This window comes from Sorex araneus, chromosome 6, assembly GCF_027595985.1.
Source record: "Sorex araneus isolate mSorAra2 chromosome 6, mSorAra2.pri, whole genome shotgun sequence".
Classification (NCBI taxonomy): Eukaryota; Metazoa; Chordata; class Mammalia; order Eulipotyphla; family Soricidae; genus Sorex; species Sorex araneus.
In genome coordinates, this window is record NC_073307.1 from 89,504,441 (window position 1) to 89,521,784 (window position 17,344).

At 40.0% G+C, this 17,344-nt stretch overlaps 1 protein-coding gene across 1 annotated transcript; it reads right to left on the reverse strand.

Annotated features, from left to right (window-relative positions):
* Positions 1-208: 208 nt before the first annotated feature.
* On the reverse strand, positions 209-17,121 carry LOC101550242 (C-type lectin domain family 4 member A-like). The gene is made up of 6 exons (XM_055143604.1): positions 17,040-17,121; positions 11,800-11,913; positions 7,992-8,093; positions 5,166-5,317; positions 3,036-3,148; positions 209-353 (listed from the first exon to the last, which is right to left on the reverse strand). Exons 1-6 carry the CDS (start codon positions 17,119-17,121, stop codon positions 209-211), a joined length of 708 nt encoding a protein of 235 aa, XP_054999579.1.
* Between the last annotated feature and the right edge of the window lie 223 nt (positions 17,122-17,344).

Consider the following 17,344-nt stretch of genomic DNA (forward strand, 5'->3'; position numbering starts at 1 on the left):
AGGCTCTGATCTGGTGTCTTCACTGGAAAATGTTTAACAAATGTTTTTATAAATTAATAAATGAAAGAAGAGATACACGGAGTCATCATAAGTGGCAGACTGCTGAAAGCTTCTTTGTTGATCACTTATAGAGATTCACAAAAGCAAATTAGCTCTCTCTGTAATCAGCAAAGACAACTCCCCCACAGGTTCATGGAGAATGTTCCACTCATAGGTAGATCTTCAGCATCTCACAAATTGATTCCAAAAACAAATAACAAGGGATATCATCCCAGCCCCAGCCCAATTGGTGATGAGAAATTAATACAACACAATGTTCATCGTCATTACTGGGTTCACCTGGGTGCCAGAACCTGAAAAAAGGAGAACAGGGTAAGCATGTTTCTCAAACTCTTTGAAAAGAGACAGTAAAGGAAAGGCTGTCATAGAACATTATGGAGATCAGATCAGAGATACACAAATCATTGCTTCCCTCACACATGGCCCATCCACCTTTTCCTGGCATTTCCCCTAATGATGGTGCTGCCATCCCCCAGAGCTGCTCATCCCATTGTGCCAAACACCCTCCTTGCAGACCTGCCTCTCTCAGCCCATGCTTGTGCCCTGATTCCATGGGCTCCTTTAGTGATCAAAAATTTTATCCTGGGCCTGGAGTGATAAGATGGGTAGGGAGGGCGATTGACTTGCATGCAGTCTACCCGGGTTCGATTCCCAGCATCCCATGTGGTCCCCTTAAGCACCGCCAGGAGTAATTCCTGAGTGCATGAGCCAGGAGTAACCCCTATGCATCGCTTGGGTGTGACCCAAAAAGCAAGAGAAAAAAAAGTTATCAGTTTATATCGAGAGTGTGGACTTTTTTCATGATGTGCTACTTTTGGAGTATGAGACTTGTTTAATATATCTTTGATATGATGCTTCTAGACCTCACACAAGGCTGAGTCATGGAGAGCACCCAGAGAGGGCTGGGTCAGCCTAGTGCCCACTTAAACAGAGCCCCAGCAGCATTCTCCACAATAGCCACCGTGCTCATGGCCAGACTCCACTGCTCAGGATGAGCCACGCCAGGAAATGAATCCATGGGAAAAGCTCAGGTATGCAGATTTTGCAACTGAAATCTCCAGGCTATCACAGAGTCGGGGATGGGCTACCTCCCCCCACCTCCCTGTACTTCCAGAAGCCCCAACAGTCTGACACACACATGCCCCAAAGCTGCCACCCAGTTAAAATTTTAACTCCATCTGTATCACCCCATCAGGAATTTTGGACTTTCTGAAGCATTTCTGAGATGTGGCTGTGCAACATCTCAAATTCTATAATGCTGATAAACCAAGAGTAGCATACCAGATTGGGTGGGATGTAATGTAGAAAGCAACCAATCTTGATTAATAAAATATAAAAAGAAGGCTTAACTTGTATCAACATCTTAGCAATCTCTTATACAAGAACTTAATGGCTTCATGGTGAGATACAACAATCTTCATTAATTTTCTTTGAGTGAAATATTTTATGGTCATTCTGTTAGCAAACTATTGATAACAAGTAATATAACATATTATCGAGGGCCTGCTATGAGGCTGAAGAGGTGGTTGGGGAAAAAAATAGAGACCATGATGGAGAGGTGTAATGGTGGTGGGACTGGTGTTGGAATATTGAGTGCCTTTATAAAATCGTCATGAGAAACTTTCTAAACTACAGTGTTTCTATAAAGTTTAAGGGGAAAATAATTCTTTTTTTTTTTTTTTTTTGCTTTTTGGGTCACACCCGGCGACGCACAGGCGTTACTCCTGGCTCTGCACTCAGGAATCACCCCTGGCGGTGCTCAGGTAACCATATGGGATGCTGGGATTTGAACCTGGGTCGACTGCGTACAAGGCAAACACCCTACCCGCTGTGCTATTCCTCCAGCCCCCTCTTTTTTGGGGGGGATAATTCTTAAATAAATAAAATTATATATCTTAAAAATAATTATCTCTGAGGGGCTAGAGCGATAGCACAGCTGGTAGGGCGTTTACCTTTCACGTGGCCGACCCAGGTTCGACTCCCAGCATCCCATATGGTCCCCTTGAGCACTGCCAGGAGTAATTCCTGAGTGCAGAGCCTGGAGTAACCCCTGTGCATTACCAGGTGTGACCCAAAAAGCAAAAAATCTTTAAAAAAATAAAAAAATAACTATCTCTGATTCTACTACTATTATCTAAAATCATTATATCTTAATTCTGTTCTAATCTAAAAAATTTGTACTAGACTCTATACCTAAATTTTTCACATAATTCACATGAGTCTCTAAGATATTGATGTACTAAATTGGACTAAAGGATCTAAGACTTAGGTTGGGAGTTTTTTGGGGGTAAGGTTGGCTTTTTGGGTCACACCTAACATTGCTTAGGGGTCACTCCTGGCTCTGCACTCAGGAGTGACTCCTATACATGCTTCTGTACCATATGGGCCACGAGTTACTGAATTTGGGGGCACCGCGTCCAAGGCAAACACCTATATGCTATGTTATTGTTCTGTCCTCTAAGATAATTTTAGCCTACCTAAATATAACATCATTTAGCACTGTCAGAATTTAGCTTCTTGCTTTACGGCAAGGATATAATTTTAAGAATGTCTATGATTTTTCTTTACATGAATTTTATTATACATAATATATAAATTTTCACAAGCACAGGCTTTCCTATCAAATAAACCTGAGCTGAAACATCGCCACTACAGAAAAAGTTTCCTAAGTTATCTAAACGCTTTAAATTCAGGGTCTTTATTTCTGTACAGAAAAATATAATGATGCCCTAAAGACTTGATGAGGTGATGAGCAGCAAAATGCAAATTAAAACATGCAAGCTAGAGTGCAGAAGTTTTGCTCGAGCTATATTGTTTTATGTATTTACTTATTTATTTTTGTTTTTTCTATTTTTCATTTTTTAAATTTTTTTTTATTTTTCATTCGAGCTATATTGTTTTAAAAGCTGCTAGTTGGACTTGAAGTCCCCAGAGTTTGCAAGACTCAGAATTCCCTTGCCAAATTCAATACTCACGTGACACTTGGATTGTATGGTTTCTCATTAACCCATTCCCAGTGACCATTCTTCAGATCTGACAGCCCCACATAATAAGGATAATCCTTGTTCAGATTATTTTTAAGAAATTCCTAGGAAAGAATAGAAGTGAGTTCGAGCTTATAGCATTCACCTAGATTTTGATTCTTTCATAACCATAGGGAAAAGAGAACACCAAAATGAAAGAGTCCATGAAAAGGCACCCAGCGTTCAGCCCAGAGGTTTAGTTCTTCTGTGACTGAACAATAGAGGCTCAGGGGCTGGAGCAATAGCACAGCGGGGAGGGCGTTTGCCTTGCACGTGGCTGACCTGAGTTCGAATCCCAGCATCCCATATGGTCCCCCTGAGCACCGCTGGGGGTGGTCCCTGAGTGCACAGCCAGAAGTAACCCCTGTGCATCACCGGGTGTGTCGCAAACAACAACAACAAAAATAGAGGATCAAAGGCATCTTTGTGTAGATGTGTTTGTCTTAGGTGTTCAGGCCGCTCTGCAAAGCCCCACAGGTAGGGCAGCTTACAAACAACTGAAATAGTTATGCAGACTGATGTCCCCGGATCAGAAGAACAAAGTGATCAGGGAAAGAGCCTCTTCCCTCTTAGAAATTGATACCTCTCACAGTGAGTTTACACAGAGAGAAGGAAAAGAAGTATGCGGGGTCTCCTTTCTAAGAACACAAACACCATCCCTGAGGGCTCCTGTTTCATACCTAAGGATGCTCTGCTTACACAATTTCCTACATCTCTCTGGCGATTAGGATTTTAATTTAGGGATTTGGAGCAGAATTACTGAGAGAACTGCAGTGCTCAGCACACAGGGCAGAGATCTCTGTCTGTGCTCACATGAATCATCATCTCACATCACCCCCAATTCATCAGTAGGAGATGGGCCTCTGCAAAGCTCTGGAGGAGAAAGTTTTCACATGAATTCTCTTTCCTTTGATAACTTCTTAAGTTATTTCACTTTATTGCTGTTTATTCCTTTCCGGACTCCACACCAGGCTGTTTTCACTCAGGGAGCCCCAGAGGGGGGCGGGTGAGAACCCTCCCCGACCCAAAGGACCCAGCCTTGGCAACCGACCTCCACTACCCAACCGTCGCCAGGTTCCAGGACGCTTTCTGGACACATTATAAGATACTTCCTACACATTTTTCATAATTACCACACCATATTTGATGAAGTTCAGACAGTACGCAACAAATCATAGAGAGTAATATATATGTATATATATAACTTCCATCTTCTACTGCTCCAAATTCCTAAATTAAAAAATATATATACATACCTCTGGGAGAGCCCTACAAGCTACTGAGAGTATCCTACCTGCACGGGCAGAGCCTGGCAAATTAACCATGGTGTATTCGATATGCCAAAAACAGTAATGATGGGTCTCATTCCCCTGACCCTGAAAGAGCCTCCAATTGTTGGGAAAGACTAGTAAGGAGAGGCTGCTAAAATCTCAGGGCTGGAAGGAATAGAGATGTTACTGGTACACACTCAAGTAAATCAACAAACAACAGGATGACAGTGATGTTCCTTTCCTATTTCACTTTATGGCTTTTCTCAATTGATCGTTTACTGCTCATTTCCTCTTCTGCTTGTTGTTGTGACAGTGGTTGTCATTTTATTAGTGCTTGGAGACCATCAGAGCCAGGCCACCCTAATGCACCAGTAGTTCTCAATTGGCTACAAAATGCTGACGGTCAAGCTTACGGCTGATACACAAAAAGCAAATCTGCTGCCAGTAGATTAACCTCTCTGCTAGGAGCAACCTCCAACCACAGGGTCAGAAACAGCCCTGATTGAAACAGTAATGATCTATAAAATGTATGTAGGTTCATATAATTAACTGATATTTCAGGTACAAATATATCCATCTTACCACTCAAGTCTCCATATCATACTCTAAATACCCCACTGTATTGATGGGGAGGGTTTAAATAGAATCAGAAGAAGGTGTAGAATGCAAAGACTTAGATATCCAACCCCATCTATTGTATCCAAAGCCTTGTGCCTTAGCAGCAACACCCCTGACCATGAGAACTTCCTCCCAAGCAGGAGAGGGGGACAGAGCTGGCAGGACCGTGACTCCCACGTTGACCGGAAAGTACCTGCTCCTCCTTGCTGTCGACCACCAGCAGATGCGCCTGCATCTCTGCACAGTGCTTCTCACTGTCAATCCAGTTTTTTATCTCAGAAGAAACAAAGTAGCAATTTGAACCAAATGGTTTCCAATTCTTCGGGCAGCAGCTCCAGGATTTGCCTGTGTTGATATTTGGCCATATTAGTACAATATGAGACAAGTGATTTTTTATTGTTTGGGGATCACACCCAGCAGAGTTCAGGGGCTACTCCTGGCTCTATGCTCAGGAGTGAGCCTTAATGGTACTTAGGGAATCATATTTGGTGCCAGGAATAAAGCCATGCCTAACAACATACAAGACAGTGCTGTCACCCTTTGGCCAGAGATAAGTAATTTGAGTATACATGCTGTTCAAAATTAAATACCAAAAAGATCTTGTGGAATCACAATGCCCAAGTTCACCATATATTAAGCAGGATCCGTACCCATCAGGTATCCTGTAGGTCAAACCCACCTGCATTCAGGCAGTAACAGGCATGTCCCCATTTCCTTGTCTGTGTGCAGTCAGGAAAGGTAGCTAGAACCAAAATATTTTTCAATATCCCAGACATGGATGCTGGAGAATGAGTACAGTGAGTAGGGTTGCTTGCCTGTGCATGGCAGTCAGACCCAAATTCAATATCCAGTACTGCAAATGATCCCCTGAACTTCAGCAGCAGTGATCCCAACGTGCAGTGCCACGGGTAGCCATGAAAACTACCAGATGGGGTGGGGGGAGAGAAAGGAAATGGTTTGTGGAATCTTAAAAGAAGAAAAAGATTCAAAATCTCAGAAGAAAATGCAAAAATGTTGCATTTTCAATGAAAAATTACTCTATGCCAAGAATGTCTAAATTCTCAAAATTGCTATGGTTTGGTGTAGGATAACATTGGTTTGTCTATCTGTAAGTCAGAAAGAAATTCCTCAACAGAAACCAAGCCGGCTGGCATCTGATCTCAGCCTTCAAGTCTGTGGGATGGGAAGAAAGTAAATATCTATTGTTTAAGGTGTCAGCTTATGTTGTCATTGCAGCTCAAAATGACATCATGTTGCCATTCTGGTAATTTTAAAAGTGGAGGAAACTAAATAGCCATCAGTTCTATCCGATAGGTATTTGTGAATTATCTAAGAAACCATTTAAGTGCATGAAATATTTGTGTTTTCTTAAACACAACTGTATTAGATCTCTCTTGAGGAAGTCAGTTTTAACAGATATGTGAGGGAAATAGAGTGAACATAAAGTAAAAAGATACATGAAGACTAAAGAAACCCAACTGAATGATAGTACAGTGAGCAAGGCACTGGGTTTCACCCCTGACACCCCATAATGTACTCAGAGCACCGCCAAGGAGTGATCCCTAAATGCAGAACCAGGTTAAGCTCCGTGCACTGCCCAGTGTGGCAAAAAAAAAAAAAGAAAGAGAGAAGAAATCTGAAAGCTATGCAATCACATATTCACAGATAAATTAAACATATGCACACAGATTAACTGACACCTGATATATTCGTGCACCTAAAACTGTTATGAAACAGCTTTTACGTATTCTTTACCTATGAACCTTACTGGAACTACTGATTTTTGATCCTTACTTGTTGGATTATAGTTCTGAGCATTTTAGGTTTAACTCTGTGTTGTCCTTTCTCCTCCCCTAGGGAGCTTAGGTTTATTGAGTTACACCCACCACAGTGCTCACAAGGCACACCCAGTTTCATGAGGAAATCTTTAACCTCTCCTTTGTGCTCTTCTTCCCCATCTGTTAATCACTTATATCCCCAAACCAGACTCGATAACTTGTAAAGCCAAACTCTTCTGAGCGTTCTGGATTTTGTATATGTAAGTGAAATACTGCTTTTCTCTTTCCTTTATGTCCTTTGCATAGTTAATTTTAGAGCAATGTCCTTTTTGTCCAGACACAGGAAGACAGTTAATGCTATGCTTCTGTAACATGAAAGTGAATTGACTCCAAATAATATTTACTCCTGGGCATCCATCATATTTACGTGTCTTAAGCTTCAGTTGCCCTCAGTTCCCAACACCCCAAAAGGGGGGTCCTGGCAAAGGACATGGATGGACCCAGGGCAAGCAGTAAGCTACCCTGGCATTGAAAGGACAGATGAAGCACCATAAGAAGTATATTAAGTTAAGAGTACAGTTACAGAACAAACTGACAACAGAAAAAAAGAAAGTGACTGAATAAGGACACTACTGGGGTTAGGAAAGACAAAGCTAACCCAAGGACTGTAGTCTGGACATAGTGAGATGTCCCCAGGAAGGGCCACCCTTTAAGCTTACTATGTCTCTTACTGTGTTCACACCAAATGACTAGAAGTATTATTGAGAAGTAAATTTAATATCATTATTTAAATAAATTACTAGCAAAGGAAAGAAGAAAACAATACCCCCCTTAGATGGGCAGATCTCCTAGTAGGGATCTAAAGTACTGAAGCCCCAGATGAGATTCAGTCCTTAAGGTAATCTCCTAGAACTCCCCCTGAAGGGCTTTACATCTGGTTATTATTTATTATAATGTTCAACCACACTTTTGTGTAACCGATACCTCCAAGCCTTCTTGATTTCCCTATTACAAACACTGTGAGACTTGAATAAGTGGACACTGATTACCTGCAAGCTTATGGCCCCCATTCCTTCATTTATCTGTCACAGTCTGCCATCCGGGGGGATGGTGATCGGCAGCCCTGAATGGACCGAGGGGACCCCTGGATCACTGCCCCACAGTGACCTACCCGCCCACCCCAGAAGAGCAACGTTTACCCATTATAGTCAACAACTCATAATGCACATGTTAGTTCTTACCTTCCACGGTCACGTTTTCTTTCTTACATTCCAACATTGTGTGAGTCAGTTCTAGGGTAGACTTTTCTTCTTGAACAAGTTTAGAACATTTTTGAAAGAAACCTAGGAAAAAGAATAATGTTCATTTTCCTGGTACTGCTAAGGTTTTCCTTATAATGTTACTTTGAACAAAACCAAAGAATACCAAAAAAAAGTAGAAGGTTGCTTAACTGTGAAAAAATATCTCATTGTCCAGCATTCAACACATTTAATCCTTTAGATGTTGAAATCACAGATTATTTTTTCAGAGTGGGATGAAATATGCTATGAAAATTCTTGTATAATGGATCTAAGGGCAATAAACCATAACCTCCTTCAACAATAAGTAGGTGATAGACACACAAATGCTTAGCCTTGGAGAAGGGAGAAATGAAATGGTTAAATATTTCTCTTTTTTCCCATTTGGAACTTAAAAAGTTTTACTTTATTTATTTTTTTTTAATTTTATTGAATCACCGTGAGATAGTTACAAGCTTAAATGGTTAAATATTTCTGAGGGTGTAAAATCAGGTCTTTGGGGAAGAAAACCATCAAATCTAAAAACTGGGTTACCTATAAAAAATTTTTTTTGAAAAATCTAATTGGGAGGGAAGAGCATTTGTTTCTTTATTCTTTTCCTTTTCTTCTATCCCAACTATCACTGTTCTGCACACCAGTACACGCAAGTCTTCCACAATTTAAGATAAACCTACCTCCTTCTCCAAAGAGTGAAATTTCTCTTTTACTTCCTCATGTCCCCAAGTTCCCTGACCAACCAATACTGAATTTCCCCTCACCGCTCCACTCTTGCAATACTCCAGCCACATACTTGGGACACTTCTAAAGTTTCTCTCATTGGACCTGTTGCAATTCTTGAACTCTGTTTTTCTTCACTTCACTTGTGGGACCCCACAGTTTCCTCATTTTGCCTCACCTTTCTGATGCTTCTTAATCTCAGTTATCTTCACACCTTTTTTAAAAATCTAATATCCTCATATTTCTTGCTGATGCTTCTTACTTTACACTCCTCTTTATTCATACTTCTTTCAGTTATAACATTTCTTATCCTCCATATCATTGGCAAGTCTCTCCCAGAGTGATAAAATGAGTACCCAGGGCTTCATCTGCAACACGCAATAAAAAAATCCCAAAATTCAGGCTTCTTTTACAAAATCCAGACAGCATGTCTCCAACCAGACATGTCCATTTGAGGTTCCAAGAGTCAACAAAATTTAATGCAACCCAAACTGAAATCTGTCTTCACTCATAAACCTGCTACCAGCCTGTAGAAGACACCTCTGTGAATATCTCCATTATTGAATTCATCAGGTGAAAACATCTGAACCACTCTTGAGTTTAAATCCCTTATCTTTAGATCTCAGTACTCATCAAGGCTTTCCTGGATTCTACATTCTCATTACCATTCGAATAACATGATGTGGTACCATCATTCAAGTGATGGTATCATCACTACCTTCTCATTATCTTCATTTCTTTACTGCCACAAAACTTGGGTCAAGTTCTTACTGTTTTGCAAATGGATAATAAATTGGTATTCTATTTTTTGTTTCTAATTTTGTCCCGACATGCTTAACTGACATACCACTCACAAAAAATTTCTATATGTCAGATTTGGTTATAATATCTCTTCCATTTAAAAAATATACAATGACTCACTATAGCTGTGATATTTTATAAGAATGTCCATGATTTTACGTCACTCCTGTAACCACATTCATTTTCAACATGGCTTCTCAACAGGTAGAATATAATTCTACATCATTTTAACTCGAGACAATTCAAAGATTTCCTTTAATTTGGTCTGAGGGATGTTCTTATCAATGATAGAGTGTTTGTGTGGCATATGTGAGAACCTGGGTTCAATCCCTCATACTCCGACATCAGGGATGTGGAAGAGGACAAGAAAAATGTGATGGTTTTTAAAAGTTCCTTAGAGAGCAGAATGGATAGAAGCAATGCTGATTACTGCCACACTGTGGTTTCAAGAGATTTCTCTAATTCCACTCTCATTTTTTGGAAACCTAAAATTCACCTTCTGAATAAACTAAGGCTGGCTAGCCAAGGAATTCTGAAATAAATGTGACCAAATTTCCATGTCTTGCCATCTGACAGCCTCTTCAAACATCAAATTGTTCCCCGTGGTACCTGACTGCTTACATGAGAGTGATTTCAGCCAGCCCAAAAGAACCTCCCAGCTGGTTGATTAAAACTAAATGAGGTGCTTGTTACATTTTTTTCTTTTTGGGTCATACCCAGTGATGCACAGGGGTTACTCCTGGCTTCGTACTCAGGAATTACTCCTGGCAGTTATCAGGGGATCATATGGGATGCCAGGAATCGAATTCGGTTCTGCCACTTGCAAGGCAAACGCCCTACCCACTGTGCTCTTGTTCCAGCCCCTGCTTGTTATTTTAACTACTCAGTGTAAACTGTTTTATTAATCCACAATAGATAAGTGATATTTAAAAAAAGATATGTGATTAAAAAAATAGACATTGATTTAAAAAATCCACAATAGGTAAGTGATTTAAAAAAAAAACTTCAGGGGGGAAAAGCATACTTGAGGCTGGAGAAGGAGCTCCAAGTGCTGACTGCATGCTTCCCGTGCAGGTGCTCTTGGCTCCGTCCTCACCAGCTCATAGAGCAAACCCATTCTCTGAGTCATGAGCACCATCTGGTAAGACCCCCAAACAATCAAAATATCTGGACTATTAGTGTTGTACATAGCACTCTTCATGCTCTGAGGGCCATTTATTTCTTGGATCTACAACTTTATTTCTCACAGTTCATTTAACATTGTATGTTCCAGTTATTTATGTTGCCCAGATTTTCCTATGGTTCTAGAAAACCCTTCTCTCAGGAAACCTATATGACTTCTCTATTTCTCAACAAAACACTTATATTGTGTTGAAACCATTGGTTGACTCCAGAATTTTCCACTATTGAACTTCTCTCAATCATTTGGAAATGTACCTGTTGCTCGTTTTGCACTATTCCAGTGCTAAAAAAAAGGGAGGGTAGTTTTGTTGCATATTGATTGACCAAATTAATGAATAAAGCTTACGTCCAAATATATATTGGTTTTTACATCTTTTAGAAATCTTATAAATTCTTAGAGCCAGGGGCCAGAAAGTTAATAGAGTAGGTAGGTGGTCCCTTAATTCCTACCACCTGTGATCCCTGAGCACAGAGTGAGGAGAAAGCCCTAAATCCTTCTGGGTATAGCCCCAAATTTTTTTTAAAAAATTAAGCCAAGGATGTGCATGTTACAGATAGCAGGATATTGATATTTATCTCTTTGCAACTATTACATCTATGTAGGACAGGGCAGAAAGAACTAAGGTAAAAATTCAATCGGAAATTCTGCTTGAAATCGTTTTTCACATTTCCTTTTCCTCTTGATCATCCCCAGCTAGGTGCCTGAACTTAAAAAGACCTGAACAACACTCCTAAGGAATAGATTTGTCCTCATTTACCCAGCCATCTAATGTAGACAATAATAATATCTAGGTTTCACATGACAACGCAAACATGTGCATATACATATACTCTTTACTTTCTTCCAGCTGAGTTTGTTTCATTATTTCATGGAAGAGTAACTAAATGCAAGTAAAGCACCAAGTTTCCCATGGATGTGCCTATTGGTTATGTTTAGCCTAAAGAAGACCTCAGCTTTCTGGTGAAATCTATTATTAAATTTCCAGTGTCAAAAGGATGTTATTTCTTCATGAAAGGGAGATATTGCATCTGGATTCAATTAGTTACTTACTGATAATACCAGTCAGAAATGAGATTTTTAGCAGCAGAAGAATCAGCGAAGAGACAAGAAGTAGTTTGAGGCAACCAGTGTTACTTTTTGGAGGCCAAATCTTCTCTTTTGGAACTGCAAGAGAAATCAAATTAGGTTCATCACTAATACAATCAGTCCAGACTTTCCTCTTCTCTCTTTTCTGTGATTAATACGAACAATATGACACTTTGAAGAAAAGGAAATAATAGTATTCATTGTAGAAACTTAGGAAAACACATAAGACCATAAGTTCCTACCATTAAGGATTCCTACTTTGAATATTTTGATCTTAAATCATTTTAATATTAAATATTCACATGTTACTTAATTGTAATATATGTCAATATGATGATGTAAATACATAATTAAATGTGATTTAACTATTTCTTATTAAAATATCCAGTATTTTAATCCAGCAACTTTTTTTTTTTACTTTTTGGGTCACACACAGTGATGCACAGGAGTTACTCCTGGTTCTGCACTCAGAAATTACTCCCGGTGGTGCTCAGGGAACCATATGGGATGCTGGAAATCGAACCCAGGTCAGCCGCATGCAAGGCAAACACCCTCCCCGCTGTGCTATCACTCCAGCCCCATCCAGCAGCCTTTTACAAAATGACTGGATCACCATATATTATTTGGCAATCTACTTTTTAACTCACGGTAGGTATCTTTTATTTTTCAGATTTTAAATATTATGGAATTTGGGGGGTTATCTTCACATTTGTATATGTATATATGTTTGATCATACCTACCACCAAAGCTCTTTTGCCATTCCACTGTCAGAAATATCCTCCTAACCACAGCTTTAATTCAATACTCTTTTTTGTATTTGCATAGTACTTCAGTTTATTGGCTACTAATTATCTAGATTTTTCCCTCAAAATTTTGTCTGTCCTTATATGATACCATAGCAGCTAAGTCTTTAGAATCAACCTTATCATGACATTAAGGTATGGTTTGATCTGTTTGGTTAATAATTTTTGTTAAGAATTATTCTTTTTGGCACATGAACGGTTCCTCCGTTCCAAAACGCCCATGGCCAACTAACTACTTTCAGCACCCAGCGGCTTCTTGCAGAAATGCCTCTAGACTGTGAACTAAGCTATGGCCCCATGCCACCCCGGGAGGGAAAAGGTTTTTCTCTCTCGGCCTTTCCTTTCCCCAGCGGCGTGGCGACCTCCATCTTATAAGGCCCACTAAACAGAGGTACGAGCTTGCAATGATGCGACTTCTGGCAGAAATTTCTCTGGACTGAATTACTAAAACACCAGAAATCAAAACCTCATAAGCTCTTCATTCTCAGCAATGAAAAACAAATTATCAAATGATGCCTTTTCGGCGGGTCTGAATTTTGGGGAAAAATTCCAAAGAATAATAGTGAGTTTTCTGTTGAAATATTGAATGTAATCAAAGTAAAGAGAAAGTAAAGTGAAAATCATCAGCCACACAGGCAAGGGATGGGAGAAAGGGAGGGATGAGAGGTATATCGGGGTTTTTGGTGGTGGAACATGTGCACTGGGGAAGGGATGGGTGTTTGATCATTGTATGACTGAGACTTAAGCCTGAAAGCTTTGTAACTTTTCACATGGTGATTCAATAATTTTTTTTTAATTTTAAAAGAATGAAAAAAAAATTAGAAAGTAAAAAAAAAAGAATTTTTATTTTCTTGGGACAAGAGACCCCGTGTGATTCTCTCTAAGTGTGAGGATCTGATACATGGTGCCTAGCAACATGATGGTCTAAGGACTGAGCACTGAACTATTTGGACACTTGACAAAGTATCACTAGGAATATTTCTCTGAGTCCCTGAGCATTGCTAGGGAGGCCCCAAAATAAAAGAATCATGTTCTCTTAGACATAAAGAGCAAAATGGTAGTGACCAGAGGAAAGCAGAAAAAAGGAAGCGTGAATCAAGTGCAAAGTGTCAATTATACGGTGGGAGAAGGAAACTAGGTTTTTAGAAATGATTCTAGCAGATGCTGAGTTATAATGCTATAGACTGCAAGCATATGGAACATCACAAACCCTTTCTTCTTTAAACTGTATGTTTGCAACTCAGCTGAGGCCACATAAATAATACGATCATCATGAAAAAAATTGGCAATAGTAAGATGTCTTTGAATTTGTAATGACCCCAAATTAATTCAAAAGTCTTCCTGGCAACTCACACCCATATTGCATTCTCCAGTGGACAAGTTTAAAAAGCTCTGTTATAGCATGGTACTGGAACAAAGGCAGAGCTGCAGACCAATGGAACAGGGTGGAATATCCCCACACACAACCTCAAATGTATGATCATCTAATCTTTGATAAAGGAGCAAGAGATGTGAAGTGGAGCAAGGAAAGTCTCTTTAACAAATGGTGCTGGCACAACTGGACAATCACATGCAAAAAAAATGGGCTTAGAACTCGACCTGACACCATGCACAAAAGTCAGATCAAAATGGATTAAAGACCTCAACATCAGACCACAAACCATAAGGTACATTGAAGACAAGGTCGGCAAAACCCTCCAGGATATTGAAGATAAAGGTATCTTCAAAGATGACACGGAACTAAGCAATCTAGTAAAAACAGAGATCAACAAATGGGACTGCATTAAACCAAAAAGCTTCTGCACCGCAAAAGATACAGTGACCAGAATACAAAGACTATCTACAGAATGGGAAAGGATATTTACACAATACCCATCAGATAAGGGGTTGATATCAAGGGTATATAAAGCACTGGTTGAACTCTACAAGAAGAAAACATCCAACCTCATCAAAAAATGGGGCGAAGAAATGAACAGAATCTTTACCAAGTAAGAGATACAAATGGCCAAAAGGCACATGAAAAAGTGCTCTACATCACTAGTCGTCAGAGAGATGCAGATCAAAACAACCATGAGATACCACCTCACACCACAGAGACTAGCACACATCCAAAAGAACAAAAGCAACCGCTGTTGGAGAGGATGTGGGGAGAAAGGGACCCTTCTACACTGCTGGTGGGAATGCCGGCTAGTTCAGCCCTTTTGGAAAACAGTATGGACGATTCTCAAAAAACTAGAGGTTGAGCTCCCATTTGACCCAGCAATACCACTGCTGGGAATATATCCCAGAAAAGCCAAAAAGTATAGTCGAAGTGACATATGCACTTATATGTTCACCGCAGCACTGTTTACAATAGCCAGAATCTGGAAAAAACCCGAGTGCCCTAGAACAGATGACTGGTTGAAGAAACTCTGGTACATCTATACAATGGAATACTATGCAGCTGTTAGAAAAAATGAGGTCATGACATTTGCATATAAGTGGATCAACATGGAAAGTATCATGCTAAGTGAAATGAGTCAGAAAGAGAGAGACAGACATAGAAAGATTGCACTCATCTGTGGAATATAGAATAATAGACTATAAGACTAACGCCCAAGAATAGTAGAAATAAGTACCAGGAGATTGTCTCCATGGCTTGGAGGCTGGTCTCTCATTCTGGGTAACTCAGGGAAGGGACCACCAAGTAAAATGTGGTTGGAGGTCATGTGGGGGAAGGGTGAGGCGGGCGGAATACAGACTAGAGACTGAACACAATGGCCACTCAACACCTTTATTGCAAACCACAACACCTAATCAGAGAGAGAGAACAAAAGGGAATTCCCTGCCATAGTGGCAGGGTGGGGTGGGGGGAGACGGGACTGGGGAGGGGGGAGGGATGTTGGGTTTACGGGTGGTGGAGAATGGGCACTGGTGAAGGGATGGGTTATCGAACTTTGTATGGGGGCAGCATGAGCACAAAGATGTATGGATCTGTAACTGTACCCTCACGATGACTTTCTAATTAAAAATAAACTAATTAAAAAATTAAAAAATTTAAAAAAATTTTAAAAAAAATAAAAAGCTCTGTTATAAATCAATATTACTTCAATGAAAGAAACAATTTGGCTGGAAAAAAACACAAAGGGCTGAGTGTCTGCCTTGCATGCTGGAGACGCATGTTACCTCCCTGACAACACATGAACCCCAAAACATCATGGGGAGAGGCTCCCCTCACGGACCCAGGAGGAGCGCCTGAGTAGCTCAAGTGTGGCCCCCAAGCGAAAAATATATTAATTTTCTCAATGTTATGATATATTCCCAAGTAAGGAGGGGTGCTCTCAGTAATATATATATGATTTCAATGTTACAAAAGAAAAGCTTACATTTGCTTACATCCACAGTTATATCTATTAAAATCTAAATTACTAGTGTCTCTAGATGATAATAATTAATATAGTTCAAATTCTGTGTGCCTTTTTTTCTACAATGAGCACTTCAATGTATACTAAAGTTTTATATGCAGTTTTGTTAGAGGAAGAAGAAATTTTCCTGAGAATTCTTCATATTTCCACAAGTTTTGGGAAAAGTGAGCAATCATAATCATATACATATATAGTGTTTCTTGGCTTCTGATACACCATATGGTTTTTTCTGTTTTCCTCTATATGTAAGACATATTATATGCTACTCAAATATCTTGCTTTACTCCCTAAAACTATATTTAATCTATCTTGGATATTAGTATTAAATGAATTTTTCAAGTGAGGCCAGAAAAATAGTACAGGAGGTAAGCCCCACCAGAAGTAATTCCTAAATACAGAGACGAGTAACTCCTGAGCATTGTCAGGTGTGGCCCCTCGATCCCTTCCTTTCCCCCAAAAAAAACAATTTTATGATGACAGAGATATTTCCCTTGAAATGTAATGAACTATTTTTGTAAGACTTTCCTGAATTTAACATGTGTTGGTTTTTTGTTATTCCTGAATTATTTATTTATTCACAACTATAAATAAACACACACGGTCCTGCAAATCTCTTCCTCTCTAACTAACCAAGGAATGGAACCCATTCATTCATTCATCAGTGGTTCTGCACTGGGCTGATGGTTACAAGAGCGGAACACCAATTTCCTGACTGTAGACTCACTCAACCCCACAAGGCAGTACAACGCTAAATTTAACAGCACTCCCTTTTGCAAAACTGGGTGAGGGGATGAGGATTAGTTCCTCACACCTCACTTTTGGGGTAGTCACACCTCTTCCTGCTTCATATTAGACAACTCAAGCTACTACAATTTGCATTTCCCAACTCCATCCAATAGAAAAAAAAAAATTGCAACTGATGTCACCTGTGCTTATCTGACACTCTTCCATTCCCATCCTTCATCTCATTATGGACTTGCAGAAAACGTTTCTTACCGGCAGGAACCTCTGATGGGGAACCCGAGGATTGGGCTTCGTTTATGAATCTCATTTCACAGTACTCGCTCTCTGTCGTCATATTGAGGAGAGACCCTCTGCTCTCTTCACACCAGCCTCCCCATCACTCTGAGAACAACGGAAAGCAGCACTGCAAGATCATCTGCAGGATCATCGCGGTCCCGCTAATCACACAGGCTCAGAGGGATCACATGAGAATTAATACCCACAGCCGGAGGTTTGATCCTCTAGATCAACAGAGCAAAAGTCAGAGCCCTTAAATTCAGAGGGGGAAAAAATGCAAC